This window comes from Rhamphochromis sp. 'chilingali' (genome assembly GCF_963969265.1).
Source record: "Rhamphochromis sp. 'chilingali' genome assembly, chromosome: 16".
Taxonomy (NCBI): domain Eukaryota; kingdom Metazoa; phylum Chordata; class Actinopteri; order Cichliformes; family Cichlidae; genus Rhamphochromis; species Rhamphochromis sp. 'chilingali'.
Window position 1 is genome coordinate 1,701,408 of NC_137943.1, and position 16,818 is coordinate 1,718,225.

Sequence of the window (16,818 nt, forward strand, 5' to 3'; positions counted from 1 at the left end):
AAATAAAAGTTGCAATTTTTTTGTTTTGTTTTGTTTTTTATAGAAAAAAATTCTAACAAAATTTTTCCTTTAAAATCACTAAATCTCATGGTCATTAGAACACCAACTGTTTCATTTTAATTGCTTTATAGCTACATTAATGCATCTATTTTTACTGATTTTATTGCGCTTTTTAAATTTAATGGCATCTTTTGTAGCTGCCATCACCAGTGTGTGAATGTGTGTGTGAATGGGTGAATGACTGAATGTAGTGTGAAGCGCTTTGGGGTCCTTAGGGACTAGAAAAGCGCTATACAAATGCAGGCCATTTACCATTTACCATTTTGACATTTTCCACTTTTACTTTTGAGGGTTATATTCTCAAAACTATGACTGTATATAGTTACTGTTTGAAAGCAGGTGCAATTAGTTTTGTTTTTATTTTGAAGCGAACGAGTCGACCCGGAAACTCTTCCTTGTTCGCGAGTAGAACTCTTTCATCGGCAGTTTTAGGATAGAAATCTGCGACTCTGTGTTCGCCCGACGACGTTCCGGGTTGATGGACAGGATAGTTGGTAGCTCTAAGAAGCATAGGTTTTGCTAGTGTAATATTGAATGTCGTGCTACAGTTTAATGGCACGCTTTACCGAGTAAGCAGTCGGTAGGTACCGTTTTTATGTCTGTAACCGGGGAGTTGGCTCTTAGAATTAGAGGTTTCTTGAGAAATGTCAGATTTTCCAGCTCCTTCAATGAGACTTAGCTCACAGTCAGTTATTATACCGTAGCCCCAGCTCGCTGTTGTCATTTTGCTGATCAAATGTAGCCTCTTCCTATTCCAGTAACACTGTGGTGCTGTTCTAGATACTAATGCTATGTAAAGTTGCTGTCAGTTTAGTTGGTTTTAAAAAGCTGCTGGTGTTTACTAGAAATTGGAGTCTGCGTAATCCACTGCGTCCTCCTTTACCTCCTTTCTATGTAGCAGCAGGTGTTCTCTATGCAGTCTGCCTGAGACCTGATCGGAGCGTCAGTCGGCTGAGCTGGAGTTCTCGTGGCTGAGAGCAGAGCACTATGTCAGGCAACCAGTCATGTCTGACGGGCGCGGAGGACACGCTCTCTGTCTTGGTATGCATCCTGTCCAAGGACTTGATAATGAAATCGAGCTCACCTAGAAAGAAATGTATTATTTATTTAACATCAGCTTTGGTGTTCATGCATGACTTTATTTGAAGATGCACATAATACAATAACACTGTCCATAACGGAGGGTTAACACTGCTGCACCATCAGATCTTTCTGTTTGCATGTTCTCTCCGGGACCTTCCTCCCACAGTCCAAAGAGATTGGTGAGTCTAAATCGCCCATAGTGTTGGCCCTGCGACAGACTAGCGACCTGTCCAGGTGTACCCTGCCTCTTGCCTTTACACAGCTGGGATAGGCTCCAGCCCGCCTCAAGGAGAAGCGGAAAAAGATGCATGGATGGATTTTTCACAATATGTTGGCAACAAGTGGATAATAAGTCCCACAGTGTGCATGATGGGATGTCTCTCCAGCCCTCTTTGAGGCCCACTCCTCCACAGAGGAGGCGTTCAGATTGTGGGCCCCACGCCGTTCTAAATTTAAATGTAGATCATTTGTCCTGGACCGTAGTTGTTATTACGATCTGACCTGGTATTAGTAAGAGTGTTATACTATCACTGTGTCACATGTTAAGCATTGAAAGGAGCTTCTATGGTGTCCGTCGCTTAGAAACTCTAGATTCTCCCACAGTGGTATTTTATGTCCAACTGTGATGTTACATAACACAGTTAACCACTGCTGATACAAACAAGAATGTGTTACATATTTTAAAGTTACCCATCCAGTAATTACTGAGATGTTTTCACCTGGACCAAAGTGAGGGATGTTAGTATTGACATTCTGGTCCTGGTCGACAGGTGTGTTTGTTTCATGCATGGGAGGAATGGGCGGGTCTTGATCAAGAGGACTATCTGAGTGTCTTGGAATACCTGTTGTGGGTCTTCACACCCCTAGCCATCGTCTTCATCGTGCCTTTCCTCATCGTTATCTTCCTTTACCTCTCTATACTCTTCCTTCATGTCTACAAGGTAAGTAAACAGTGCTTTATTGGCTTTTAAATCTCTAAATGGTCTGGCACCTGTTTATTTGTCTGATTTGTTGAAGCCCCACGTCCCCACTCGTTCCCTTCGGTCAGCTGAGCAGTTGCTGCTTTCGGTCCCAAAGTCACGGCTGAAACTTAGAGGAGACCGAGCGTTCTCTGTTGCCGCGCCGATGCTTTGGAATAACCTTCCTCTCCATATTAGACAGGCTGCATCAGTGCCAGTTTTTAAGTCTTTATTAAAAACCTATTTTTATTCCCTGGCTTTTAACTCTGTGGGTAACTGACATTTTTATTTTATTTTATTTTATTTATTTTTTTTCATTATTTTTTTTTTTATTGTTTTTTAACTTTATTGCTATGTCTATTACTATGTGCATATTAGTATTGTACAGCACTTTGGTCTAACAGGTGTGTTTTTAAAGTGCTATATAAATAAATAAATGATGATGATGATGATGCTTACACTCGCAGTCACACAAATAAAAGGACCTTCACTGTTTAGTTATCATCTGCAGCTCCCTCCATAATGTTTGGGACAAAAACACCATTTTAGTAGCTTCTGACATCTGCGCAGTGTTTGTAGGACTGTCTGATTGAAACTTTCAGATTTAAATAAAGGAGTTCACAGCTATTTTTTTACATAGTTCCCTGGTTTTAGAGGTTCAACATCAATAGGACAGTTGACTGGCAAGTAGTTCCATGGACAGGTGAGGCCTGCTCACTTGTTATTTTATAAAAAATAAACCAGGCATTGATTGAAGTTGATTCAAAGTATTGAGTTTGTATTTTATAGTTTTATATATGAGGCCTAAGTAGGGATGGGAATTGATAAGAATTTAGCAAATCCAGTTCCATAATCAATTGTCATTGAGATCATCTCTAAGCAGTATGTCACAGACATTAAATCCATGCATGGTCAAATGTTTGTGCACCCTGGAGGTGTTTGTTGTGATCAGTGGTGGGGTCATTACTCCAGAAACGTCATTATTGCACATATTACACACTTTGCTTAAAAGTAAGGATTTCTTTGAACTGTTCTTTTTCCAGGTTTGGAAAGATTGTACAGCATACATCTTTCATTACTTTAGAAAATAAAAATTGGATGCACAAATTAGAATCAACACTACTTTAGATAAGTAATAAGGGGAAGACACGCAGCAAAGGGCCGCTGCTCTGGGGCCACACAGCATATGCTGGCCTGCTCACCCGACATCACATTTCTGACAGTCAGGCAGGTTGTTACACTTGTGATGTTGCTGTCTCTTCGTTTGTCTTTGTTGCAGAGAGACGTGTTAGACTGAAACTCTACTTACTGTTTTTTTCCCAATGATCTGTAAAACGCACATCGTCTTTGAATGACACTCAGACAGCCAATCAGGAGACCATGTGGCCAAACACGTCACTCCCAGTCCGACTGGGGACGGGGAATATTGGGAAAGCAAGGCTTTGTGAAACATTCAAAGCATTTGTGCCAAAATTGTATCGAAGTTTTGAAACAATCTGAAACCTCTCTCCACAGTGACACCTGCTGGCCAACTTGGGTATCCCCACATGTCGATAGTGCTATGCAGTGAGCTGATGCAGAGAAGCCCTGCACAGTTTCAGACCCACTTATTATACCAGCCTGTCAATAATTGTGATCAACACAAGTTGTGGAGAAATTGCCCCACAAACATCAAAAGAAAAATACTGACACTCTTAAAGACAGCAAGCTGTGATGGTGAAGAGCAATGTGCTTCAGAAAAGTTCTTTAACACTCATGAAGCTGTTTCAGCTGCTCAGCAGAAATGAATTTATAAAGTAAAGCATCCTGAGAAAAAAATACTGTGTTTATTGTAACAACCACACTGGTTTTCTCAAAGTTTGGAAGTGTTTTGTTCACTGTTAAGCTTTTAGGAGTTGATCCCGTAAGGTTTGTCCTATAAAAACAAAGCTGGCATGCCATTATTTTTTATTTTTACTCAAAAAAAATTGTTTATTCGAAAAGACTGTTCACTAAAAACCTTTGTTACTTTTTATGGGCTAATTCGTAACAGTTCCTTTCATGCCTGTGGACTAATACACTTTTAAATCATCTTCTTCTGAGCAACATCTGAACCACAAAGACACTTTCCTTTATTACGTATAGGCACTGTGGATCCTGTGTCATGTGACAGAGGCATGATGTTTTACTCAGTGAACCTGCATGCCTCCTATTTATGAGATATTTGCACCAGACGCGTCAGTGGTGACAAAATAGGGAAAAGAAAAGAACTTCATGAAAAACATTTGGTGAAATTTGTTAAGTAATAGGTTGCCTGTAATTACCGGATGGGTTTCTAGCTTTTTACAGTATAAATACTGCTGGTCTGGTCTTAAAAAACCCAAAACTATTTACATCAAATTGGCATCAAATTCTTCCCAACAGGAAGTCTTGACTGGGTTGTCAGTAACTACCCATCCAATCCACACATGCAAATAAATCCAACCATTGATGTCTATAAATTAAGTAATGTGTAATAATGGAAAATGCCACAGGGAAATTTATTTAATACTTTGTATAAAAGTTGATAATGACAGCTTCAGACCACGTCCTGTATGGAGAAACTATTAGCATTTTCCCACCATTTCCCAGGCTTGTCTGACTGTTGTTCAGCAAATTTTAAATGTACTTCAGCATGCTTTGTCTTTATCAGTGGGGTGTGGTGAGCATACATACAGGCCATGGTGGTAGAGTCCTATAACTCACGTTATAAAAAGTGAATATTGATGATCTCCTGAAAGCGTGAGCAGGTGATAAAGTTCTGCTTATTTCTTCTACCAGAGGAAGAATCAGCTGAAAGAAGCTTACTGTAACAACCTGTGGGACGGAGCCAGGAAGACCTTAGCTACTCTGTGGGACGGACACGGAGCCATCTGGCATGGTAGGACACCAAGGTCCTTCATTTACGATGACACAGTGCTCTACATCCACTGCTATCAGTAACAGCCTCCATTTGGTTAAAGCCAGCACTGTACATGTGTATGAGTTCTCAGTCGTGCTTGAAAAGTTTGTTTGGTTTGTTTGGTTTGTCACCCCTCATCCAACAGTCAGTGCTAACAGCTGATGGAGAGCTTCGTGTAGCCTCTCGTGGACTTGACATCAAACTGCAGGTTTCGCTTTCTGTCCTCGTGAATCCCGAGAACAAAACACCCAAACACAGGCTAAACCATGTAGTGCAGGGTTAGGCAACTCCAGGCCTGGAGTGCCGGTGTCCTGCAGGTTTTAGATGTGTCCGTGATCCATCACAGCTGATTTAAAGGGCTAAATGACTCCTCAGCATTTCTGAAGTTCTCCAGAGGCCTGCTAATGAACTAATCATGTGATTCAGGTGTGTTAACCCAGGGTGGGATCTAAAACCTGCAGGACACCGGCACTCGAGGCCTGGAGTTGCCCACCCCTGATGTAGTGTATGCTCTGTGTGTAGAAGCGAGAGCAAACAACCACTCTGCAAATGTTCAGCCATCTTAACAGGACAAGCACAGCTGTACACATACAGTCTGTTCAGGTTACCAGTGTTTGAATTTTGGAATATAGACACAGCAGTTGACTCACCATCACTGTGAGACGCTGTGAACAGCCGATGTTGAGGCCACGCGGTGGCTTTGCAGATGATCCCTTTCTGGATGAGTCCTGTCCTTGGCTCATATGACCTCAATAACTCACATGATAGCAGGGTGGGGCATAATAGACCACACCCTGGTCGATACCTCGGCTCACGCAATGACTCGTGTGATTAATAGTGGGTCACCAACCCTCACCTGAGAGACTCCATCAGGTGTTTTAGGACTGAAGAATCGCCTTGCAGTGGTGAAACCTCTCCACCAATCAAAAACTCTGAAGATGACAATAAAGTTCTAAGTGTCTAATGCAGCACCATCTATGCATAATTGATTGATCCCTAATGCTATCTGTGTACTAGGGTATGAGGTTCATGGTATGGAAAAGATTCCCGATGAAGGACCAGCTCTGATCGTGTACTATCACGGAGCCATTCCAGTCGACTACTACTACTTCCTCGCTCACGTTATCATTCAGAAGGGACGGACCTGCCACTCCGTAGCCGACCACTTCCTCTTTAAGATCCCAGGTACTGTACACACCGACCCATGTGCAAACGTTAACACGGAGCACACACTAAACACTTTCCCAGAACGACTGTGTCATCATTCTTCTCCAGATGCTCTTAAACCACGAAACCACTTGTAGGATATTCACTCAGTTTTGGTTTTATTTTTTCGCTGAAAACAAACAAACAACCCAAATCACATCATTTTCTTAATAGAAAAATTTCATTCAACATACAAAGAAAGAAACTATGTTAGCTATCACCAGAATCTTTGCAGATCGAGAAGAGGAAGAAATGATGGAGATAAAATATGTGTTTTTCCAACCGAGGTCTGAAGCTGGAGAAGATTACGTAAATAACAACCTGCACTAAAGACGTCAACACGAGCAAATGATTATTAGTCAGTCTTACATGACATGCATTGAAGGTGTGTTGGCTCACACAGAACCACAGGTGGAAATGTGATGTTTGCATCGCTGGACTAGGTGGTCCTTTGTGATTGGCTGATGTGCAACACAGGAGCGCCACAGACAGAGACTGCTATCTTCATTGCTGTTGGCCTTTTATACCTCAGACTTTCAGTACTCTGGATCACGCTAGCTACAAAAATACTGTGACATTTGTATTTTTATCTAACATTCCCACTCATTGGATGCACTGGGGAAACATGGGCACAGTATGGTAAAGTATTGGTGATTACCTGCGACCGTCTGTTCCTTACTCTGTCGTCTTGTCTCATTACTGTAGGTTTCAAATTGCTCTTGGAGGTGTTCAGTGTGATCCATGGTCCTCAGGAGGAGTGTGTTCGAGCTCTGAAGAACGGTCACCTGTTGGCGATTTCTCCGGGAGGAGTGCGGGAAGCTCTGTTTAGTGATGAGACCTACCCTCTCCTCTGGGGCGAACGGAAAGGCTTTGCCCAGGTCGCCATTGATTCTCGAGCGGTGCGTTGTTTCAGTCTAATTTAGTCACATTTCAGCACAGTAATGTTTTTGAACCATCAACAGGCCACAGCAGTACATTCCTGCCCTATTTGATACAAGTGAAACTAAACTTACAAAATGTGACTGTCACATTATTTTAATACTTTATCACTGACAAACAAAACTAACAAACTGGAAGCTGAAGGCTCTGCCTCCCACGCTGCTTTTAAATACTTTAGGAACTACAAGTAAACCAACAGCCTGAGAGTGAAGTGCTCTAACGGGGTGATACGGTACTATGAGGTCATTAAGATGGGGTGGGGGCTGATTATTGTGAGGAGAGGGATTTTAAATTCTGTACACTCTTGTTTGCAAATACATGCATATCTGTGAACTGTTCATCGTACAGCTAACAGTGACAGATTGCTTTGCTCTTGTACAATAAACATGTAGCTTAGAAAGAAAAATCGATTTCTGTTATTAATGTGTTTATGAACAGCCATCTCATTATAACTATATATATATCAATTCTAATAAAATATTTTGCATTTCTAACATTTAATGATAATGATTCTGTGGTAGTACCGTCTCTCTGATCATCTTTGTGTTGCACTCTCTGTTTTTCAGCCAGTAATTCCAATGTTTACTCAGAATGTGCGGGAAGGCTTCAGATCTCTGGGAACGCTCAGTAAGTTTTGACACTTACAGTATTACTCCAGGAAAACTGCTGGTGTCTCGCATCACCCCAGGAGTGTTTCAGTTTCAGGATGTGAGCCAGTCTGTTCCCGGGGTTGGGGACACATGTTCAAGGGAGCACAGCACATATTTGCAACCTATCATTGAAAAAGACTGAAAGTCGTTTATCGTAGTTTTTGATTTGCTGCTGTGTTCTGTTGTAGAGTTCAGGTTCAGGTGTGAATGTTTGTTGTAATGAAGCGTCTGAGTTAAAGCCTTCGTTAACCTAGAACAACACTGTGGAGCTCAGCGGGGCTTGATCACAATAATGATACTGTCCTGTGTAATAATGTATTTTCATACATTTTGTTTCTGTAACAAAGCACTGCTGTCTGAGCTCGTATCGAACACGCTCTTTCTCTGATGTGTCTATCCAGGATTTTTCCGCTGGGTCTATGACAGATTTCGTCTCCCTATAGCTCCTGTTTATGGTGGATTTCCTGTGAAGTTTCGAACCTTCCTTGGGGATCCCATCCCATATGACCCCAACATAAATGCTGCTGAACTAGCACAGAAAGTGAGTAAGCGTTTGCTTCCTTTCACTCTAACAGCATGGCAGTGCTTTGGTTTGCACTGCAAGGTCCTGGACCTTCTCAGAGCCTTACTCTGTGGACTTTCCATTTCTCCCTGTGTGATCTACTCTGGGTACTCGGTTGGTCATTCAAACTTGGATGTAGGTATGGATGTGACCACCTCCTGGTCCAGGTTCTTCCTCCTCAGGACACGGAGGAAGTGCAGCTGCTGCTGGGCACAGATGTGGCTGCTCAGAAAGCTGAAGGTAGAGACAGAGTCCACCTGTTCAACACCAAAGCAGCAGGTCCGCGGCTCCGTACAGAGACCTCTGGATAAGGCTTAGTGTTCCCAGCTTGGCCTGTAGCTGCTAACTAACTCTGGGTCGAGCCAAGCGGAGAAATGGAGACAGGCGTGGGAAGACTGCACCAGCAGATTTTCTCATATTCAACTGTCATCGTCTCGGTTTTGAACTTGCTATAATAATTCAAATGTCTTCAGTTGTTAGTAAGTTAAAGTCATCATCGTGTAAACTTGATCTACTGCCCACTAATCTTGTTAATCTTTCGCTCCGCTGTCTTGGCTCATTGGTCTTTAAATAACACAGTTAGTCTACGTCAGCAGCAGGTTTCACAATATGAACAAACATGATGTCTGCTTGAAATACACGAGGACGTACATGTAAGCTTTACCCTCAGTGAGCAGTCCTTACCTTTAAATCTAGCCTCTCCTCTTCCTCTCCTGCCCCGTCTTTCTCATCTTCCTCCACCTCTGAGTGAAGTTGTCTCGTTCTTTTCTCTCCCTGTGAAATCCAGCATCTGAACCTTGACTGGATAGATGTCGAAACACCGCAGCCACAACTTCTGGACAGCTGTGGCCGTTCCAGTGTTGTTCCAAAAAAAGAAAGAAATGAAATAAAGAACAACACCGGCCCACTTCAGCCCCTGACAACACACACACGTCTCTTTTTATGCGACATTATGTCGCTCATAAACGATCAGCACTGCTGTTGTGTTACTGTTCAGGCTCAAATCGCTTTGATGTTTGGAGGCTCGGAGTGATGTAAAAAAAACTCCCCTCAAATCTGTCAAACCAAAAGTAATGAGCTGGTTTTGAAACTGCAAGAAGAAAAAAGCACAGATGTCTTTTTAAAAATATAGGAAGTAAAAGTAGTCAGAAGAATAAATACTCTGAGGAGCAGCAGGCAGGGGTGTCGCTCTGTAGGCCTGCTTAATGGCACTCAGTCCAGTGTCGTCCCCCCCCCGGTAGGATACTTAACAGTGTCCTTGAGTGTAAAGAACTCGTTGGTTATAACTTAATAGCTGATTAAACTGGTGGAGGATGTTTTGCTTTTCCACCAAATGTTAATCTTCAAACAATCTATGTTTGGGTGCCTTGAAAAGTGCTATATACAGTAGATCCAATCCATTGTTATTATTATTTAATGAAATACACGCGTGGGGGGACCAGCGCCGTACGCAGACAGCGCTGATCTCCGACTAATCAAAGCATAAGCAGATATTTTATACCATCTGGGTTAACGCCCCCTCATGTGTCATCAGATACAATATATGCATACCTCAAATCAAAACCACAATGACTTTTAACACAGTTTGAAAAGAACATTATCTCAGATGTTTCCTGTCAACCTTTTGACTGCCGCTATCTCTGTTTGCGTTTTTACTCTGAAGGTGCAGCAAGCAGTCCAGTCTCTGATAGACACACATCAGCAAATCCCAGGGAGCATCCTGAGAGCCTTGTTGGAGAGATTCCACACCAAATACAAAGCCCACTAACATCAGTGACACTACAACAGAGACAAACTGTCCAGTATGTGACCAAACCCACGCATCAGGTGGCTGCAGTCTGCACAGGTTTGGTGCTGATGTGCATCTGAAGTCCTCGATGTTTTTATTGCACAGCTCTCATATGTATTTTTGTTTACATAGACTCCCTTTTATATATATTCGTATTCGAGACGAATCTGTTGAAATTAAGACTTTATAAGATGCAGTCAGGTTTCATAATAATATCTCTCAAAGGACGGAAAGAAAAGCAAATATTTATTTGAATTCAGACACATTATTGTGACCGTAATGTTTTTGTGTTTGTGTGGAAGAAAAGGCAAATGTGTTTATTTAAAAGTGCATTTACATCAACAAGTGATTCATAATGATTTTTAATAAATAAATGTGTTTTGTTGTCGATGCCTTTTGAGTTGATCAGTGATTAGTTTAGACCAATCAATCAATATTTCTTATAGAAAAGGTATGGGTGGGTGCTTTATGATGACAAGAAAAGCTGAACATTAATGTTTCACTACGTCCACCAACCACTGAAGTACTGTATCGTTCTCAAACACTCAGGTACTGCAGGATGTCCTGTCACGCAGCGGTCTCCAACCTTTTTTGCACCACGGACGGTTTATGCCCAACACTATTTTCACGGACCGGCCTTTAAGGTGTCGCGGATAAATACAACAAAATAAAACTGGTACTGGTACCGAAAAAAAGAAGATTTATTCATATCACAGGTGAAAAGACCCAGGAAAACCCAGTTAATGATAACAAAATAACGCTGAAAACCGATAAAGACCCTGAAAACCAGACATTTCACACCTGAGCCTCAACTCTCGCGGCCCGGTACCAAATGACTCACGGACCGGCACCGGTCCGAGGCCCGGGGGTTGGGGACCGCTGCTGTAACGTATAGAGATGGAAAGGATCCACAGTAACATGCAGCTCTTTGAGGAAAGCTGTGTTGTTTTTTATGTTTCAGTACAGCTGAACACTACTAGCTACAGGCGAGTCTGGATATACAAAGAAAGGACGCAAGGAAAGAGTTCTTAGTTTCTTACTAAGGCTGGTACAGTATTTTCTTTGTATTATTATTATTATTCAATTTTAAATAGAATAGTTAAAAAAAACAAAGCCCTAATGATTTAATTCCCCAAAAACGTTAATGGGAAAATAGGTCTTGGTGCTGGATGACCTCACAGGAAATGACAAATCGGGGATCCGTGTGGAGGGCGAGCGCCCGATGTCCAGGCCTGGATTTATGGGGCCTAACAAATGACATGTAAACGCCACAGTGTGGATTTTTATGTTGCTCATTTTTGTCTTCACACACAAGAGCAAAAAGGGTTTTCTGAAACTGGAGATCAATGGTGACCAGCTGATTTTCACTGTTTAGTATTGAGACAACAAATATGTTATCTGGGACTTCTGATTGCACAAAAGTAGACATTTGAATTCTGACTCAGAAGGTGAAACTGACGGCTTCCCAAAGATGGAGTAAGAAAGGCGTTGGACTGGAAGAACTGCGCTGAAGTTCCAAAGCAATGACTGATCATGAGAAAACAAAGTGTTTAAAGACGATGATGTTGAACATGACGGTGTTTGATTGTTGCTGTAACAAATGCAACATTGCTAAAAACAGCCTCTGTTGGTCATATCAGTGTGCACACTGCATGTCAGTTTGGTGATATCAGTTTTACCCCGGGCTCTTAGCTGCTTTGTTATTAACTAATCATTTGTAACGTAAATTCAAATTTGGTTGTGGTTTGGAGATGCAGTTACAGTTTGTGTGTTTGTGGTTGCTGTATTTTTCAATATCTAAACATGTGAATATTGTGATTCAGCAGATCTTTTGTCACACTGGTGTCACTGCCAGCTCAGAGACATGTCTCACTGGAGCATTAATGTCTGCACACTGGTTGCCTTTTTCCATGTCACTAGTGTTGAGGTCTAACATGTATTTTTAATGTTTGACAGTGTAAAGTATGTGTTAAACTTTTAAATACTGAGAGCTACTCCAGCCTGTTAATAAATGTCTTTACTGAGATGTTGCTTTGTTTGTTATTTGAGGAATGAGTAGTTCATAGCACAGAGAGTCAGACGATGGATTTATGTTTTTTATTACAAGATCAATAAAGAGGCAAATTACTATGAAACTAGTTGTTGCTCTACAGTGAGTGGCGGGAAAAGCAGTGCATGCATCAGCACGGCGATCTGTGACTTAAAACAAGGCATGAGCATAATGAGCTGCTCACCTCAGCAGGAGTATCCCTCCTACTTTACTCCCAGCTTTTAGTTACCTGTTAGGTTAGAGTCCTACAAAAAGGTCCACAGCATAATCTGTGCAGGAGCAGCAGCAGTTCCAGATGGGAGCATCCAGTCCACACGGGTTTCCCTCGGCAATGACACAAAGCTTTCTCCTAAAGGGTAAACACAACTTTTAGCATCACAAGCAAAACATTTTCCTGTGGCTCCAACAGAGGGCTTTGAAACCCACATCAGTCACTGCTCACACCAGGAATCCCCCACCCCCACATCCAAGTTCATAACACAACATCGAGGCCTAATTACTGCACCCGTGCTTGTAAAGAAGAAAACATACAGGAATGTAAACAGAGTTTTTGATGCTTACATTATTTTAACTTTACAAACAAAAAAATAATTTCAACAAAAACTACCAGGATCAATATCATCAGCCCCCCTGATGTTCTTTCTGCAAACATGGCCAAAGAGAGCTAGTTTCATCTGAGAGGACGTGCTTCCTGTCTGCATAATCCATCTCTGGTTGGCTGATTTTCATTGTGTGCAACCTTTTCTGTGCAGGCTTCGAGTGACTCTTTGGTTCCCTGCCTCTGCCGGGCTTGTTCTGTACTGTGTGGCTCTCTTTGAATCTCTTGATGATTCTTCACACTTGGAAATACTTTGATAACTTTGTGCATCCATCTGCTGCAGTGCGAGCACTTCTCAAGGTAGGTTGGCTCAAAAGATGAGCCAGACATACATTTAGACACGTGGAAGTGTTGGAGATTTTTGATTATGTCTTTTGCCATATCTTAGTTGCAATGAATCCGAGCAACTCTGCACACAGCAGCCCGTCCTGTGCTGTCCAGCCCCTTGGGTTAGGAGGTTAGTTGTGTAACACCGATAGCCTGTGATGGTGATTTGATTTGTGGCTCCTCCTGGAGAATCTACCACCAATGAGGTTTTGACTCGAAAATGAAATGAACAAACGTGAGGCCAGATAAATGACCACAGTGTACTTTATTAACTGAATTTTGGTAGTTTGTGTTGCATTAGATTCAAATAAAAATTTACAAAAATCTCATATGTACAAAAAACTCATTTTGATTATTTTTTTTTATTATTCTTGAATTATTATTTTTACAATAAAATGTACTTTTCCCCCATTGAATGCTTTCATCACACAATGCAACGTACTGATAAGACCAATATTACTTTGTCTTAAACATGTTTTTTCTTTTGTTAAATACACCACATACACCACATTTATCTTTTTTTCCTCTGTGTTTTACTGTCATATTTATAGCCATCATGGTGGCATCGCACCTCTAGAGACACGCTTCACAGTCAGAACTCAAAAAGAGAGGAATGTTCTTTTTTAACATGTACACATTGCATACATTTATTTACAGATAAGCATTTAAGTTGTTCAGTTCACTATCTGTGGTATTCCATGTTTAACCAACTCTAAACAGACATCTGTACAGAATGATTATACAGGATTGTTTTTAACCTGCTGGTCACTGTGCTTGTACTAAGACTGGACGATCCCGCCTGGAGCTGCTGCTGCTGCACAAATGATGCTGACCATTCAAACTTCATAGTGTCGTTTTTGCCTGGTTCAATAGCTAAATTCTGTATTGTGCTTGGCAGGTATGTCCGGACCACAGCAGCAAAGCTTTGATCTGTTATAGATGATGAATAGAGACAGTCGCTGGACCACAATACTAACAGAAAAACACAATCTATTTATCTCATCTTATAGTGATAGTAGAATATGTGCTCGTCATGTGGAACCACTCCAACAAGTCTTTAAGACTAAATGCAGATATGAGAGTCTTGTGTCTGTGCTTTGGTTACATTTAGCCAACTACAAACATTTTACTTTAGTGGATGGAGACTTTGTAGCCTTGTTTCCCATTACACACCAATAGCAACCTCCCCAAATCTGGCTCCCGGTCAAATATCCTGTTAAGTCTCGTGTCAAAAACATGTTGGATCGTCAAACTAAATTGAGTTTTTGCAATGGCTCTATGATTGTTATATTACATATTTAACACGTGTCATGTGTCCCTGATGTTTGTAGACTTTGTCTATGGAACAGACTGGTCAAAAAAATCTTGTGCTATTAATAAATAACCGTTACTGAGAACATCTTACTCACACATGGAACATTGTTTTTCTTAGAGTCAATAAAAGTGCAAGAAAACAAGGAGGAAGAGTAAACCAAGAAACAAACTGCAATATAACTGCAAGCTTTCTATATTTTCTATTGCTTCTTCATTCCTTTATAGCAGTATTGTGCAACTGATGTTACAAATAAACACAGTCTGAGGGGTTTAGATGATGCAGTACTGAGGAACAACTTCTTTGCTAGACTAGTATAAGCACAGTAACTGCCACATATTCTGCTATCGAGTGTAAAAACATCTCTCTCTCTCTTTCACACACAGACTCACACGCATGCTTTCCAGTTTAACTAGAAAACTAAGCTGTGCCCTAAGTACAGCCTCATTGTCTCCTGTGTGATGATGTCGAAATGAAGGAAAAATCAAAATAGATTTTATTTTAAAGCAAATTAAACACAGAAAGCAGCTAAAACAAAGTCATGAACACTGGAGCACATCTGGGATTTATAAAATTCCAAATCACAGCGACAGTCGCTTCAAAGCGCTTTATATTGTAAGGTCGACCCTACAATAACACATACAGAGAAAAACCCAACAATCATATGACCCCCATGATCAGCACTTTGGCAACAGTGGGAAGGAAAAACTCCCTTTTAACAGGAAGAAACCTCCAGCAGAACCAGGCTCAGGGAGGGGCGGGGCCATCTGCTGTGATTGGCTGGGGTGAGAGAAGGAAGAAAGATTAAAGACATGCTGTGGAAGAGAGACAGAGGTTAATTGTTATAACTAATAATTAAATGTAGAGAGGTGTATAAACACATGATGAGTGAAGAAGAAACACCCAGTGCATCATGGGAATCCCCCGGCAGCCTACGTCTATTGCAGCATAACTAAGGGAGGATTCAGGGTCACCTGGTCCAGCCCTAACTATATGCTTTAGCAAAAAGGAAAGTTTGAAGCCTAATCTTGAAAGTAGAGATAGTGTCTGTCTCCTGAATCCAAACTGGAAGCTGGTTCCACAGAAGAGGGGCCTGAAAACTGAAGGCTCTGCCTCCCATTCTACTTTTAAATACTCTAGGAACAACAAGTAGGCCTGCAGAGCGAGAGCGAAGTGCTCTAATAGGGTGATATGGTACTACAAGGTCATTAAGATAAGATGGGGCCTGATTATTTAAGACCTTGTATGTGAGGAGCAGGATTTTGAATCCTGGATTTAACAGGAAGCCAAAACAGGAGAAATCTGCTCTCTCTTTCTAGTTCTAATCAAACAAGGTCTAAAGTAATATTTTTTTAGTTGAACCCTAATCCTCAGTTCTGTTCAGGTCAAATGTTTATATAGTCAAATCACAACAACAGTCACCTTTATATCATAAAACCAACAATCAGCCCATTTGCAGTGCCATATAACTGTCATGCTACCAATGTTATACTTTGAAGGGTTTTCATAGGGTTTAATATTTATTGTTATTTGGAATTCATTTTAATTTTGGTAAACATATTTTCATTTAAACAGAAGTGTCAACTGTGCTACAGAAGAAAATGAACTGACAGACAATCTGTAAGGGTTTGTGCATGAGACAAACTGAGGTAGCTTCATGTTCCACACATATTTATATCAATGTACTGTGTGTGTTGATGGTGATGAGCAAACTAAGGCTACAGCTGATTTTTGAACTGAAAACTAAAATAAATTGCTTGGATGTCTAAGAAATACAAGGCTGCATTTGCAACCCTGTTTCCAAAACAACAGAGAAACCTCGGTGCTTAACTCAGTACAGAAGAAAGCATCAATGAAAAGTCTGCAAATAGGGAACCATGTCTACAACAATGAATGTAGCTGAAAGCTGTTCTGGAGCAACATTTACTAAAATTACGTCACTATCCAAATACCTGTGGACGAACTGTCTTCAGAGATGTGCAAGTTATGCATGGCATGCGTATTAACGCATACCACCACATCTGCTGGCTTTTGAACTGCGCACCAGGATGGTGCAGTGGTTGAGAACCATTTCTACATTTCCCACCTCACATTTTGTTAGTTTGACACATGCTGTGCTATTTTTAATTAAATATACATGTTTAGACTTTGTCTTTATCCGCTGACAGCCCAGTTACTGATTTATTTTATTCACTTTTTTCATTAAAAAAGACGAGCAGTAATTTCACTTTTTTTTATTTGAAGGGATCATGAAAGTTCTTTCCACAGCCTGCTCTTGGTTTCCTGAACAGGCAGTATGTACAGCCTTGTACAGTATATGCCTTTCTCCAACAGTATTGTGCCATCATGAAACTTGTGTCTTT

At 41.2% G+C, this 16,818-nt stretch overlaps 2 protein-coding genes across 3 annotated transcripts in view; one reads left to right on the forward strand and one right to left on the reverse strand.

The window, feature by feature from the left end:
- The window catches only part of xkr4 (XK related 4), an 86,608-nt gene that overhangs the window by 45,710 nt on the left and 24,080 nt on the right, over positions 1-16,818 (reverse strand). The window lies entirely within an intron of this gene.
- tmem68 (transmembrane protein 68) lies at positions 455-12,238 on the forward strand. 2 transcript variants are annotated; one of them, XM_080861350.1, is made up of 9 exons: positions 455-640; positions 962-1,101; positions 1,914-2,084; positions 4,902-5,001; positions 6,040-6,207; positions 6,934-7,127; positions 7,734-7,794; positions 8,219-8,358; positions 10,043-12,238. In XM_080861350.1, the coding sequence occupies exons 2-9, from the start codon at positions 1,048-1,050 to the stop codon at positions 10,145-10,147; spliced, it is 993 nt and encodes a 330-aa protein (XP_080717476.1). In that variant the 5' UTR covers positions 455-640; positions 962-1,047; the 3' UTR covers positions 10,148-12,238. The 2 variants fall into 2 exon arrangements, with proteins under 2 accessions (XP_080717476.1, XP_080717475.1); XM_080861349.1 differs by having other exon boundaries at positions 959-1,101; positions 10,043-12,237.

What these genes read in the sequence shown, in the direction of transcription:
- tmem68 (XM_080861350.1), top strand. Translation starts at nt 1,048, where the DNA reads ATGTCAGGCAACCAGTCATGTCTGACGGGCGCGGAGGACACGCTCTCT. An exon ending in ACACGGAGCCATCTGGCATG is followed by an intron (nt 5,002 to 6,039) that starts GTAGGACACCAA and finishes TCTGTGTACTAG; the next exon opens with GGTATGAGGTTCATGGTATG. An exon ending in CTGCTGAACTAGCACAGAAA is followed by an intron (nt 8,359 to 10,042) that starts GTGAGTAAGCGT and finishes TTTACTCTGAAG; the next exon opens with GTGCAGCAAGCAGTCCAGTC.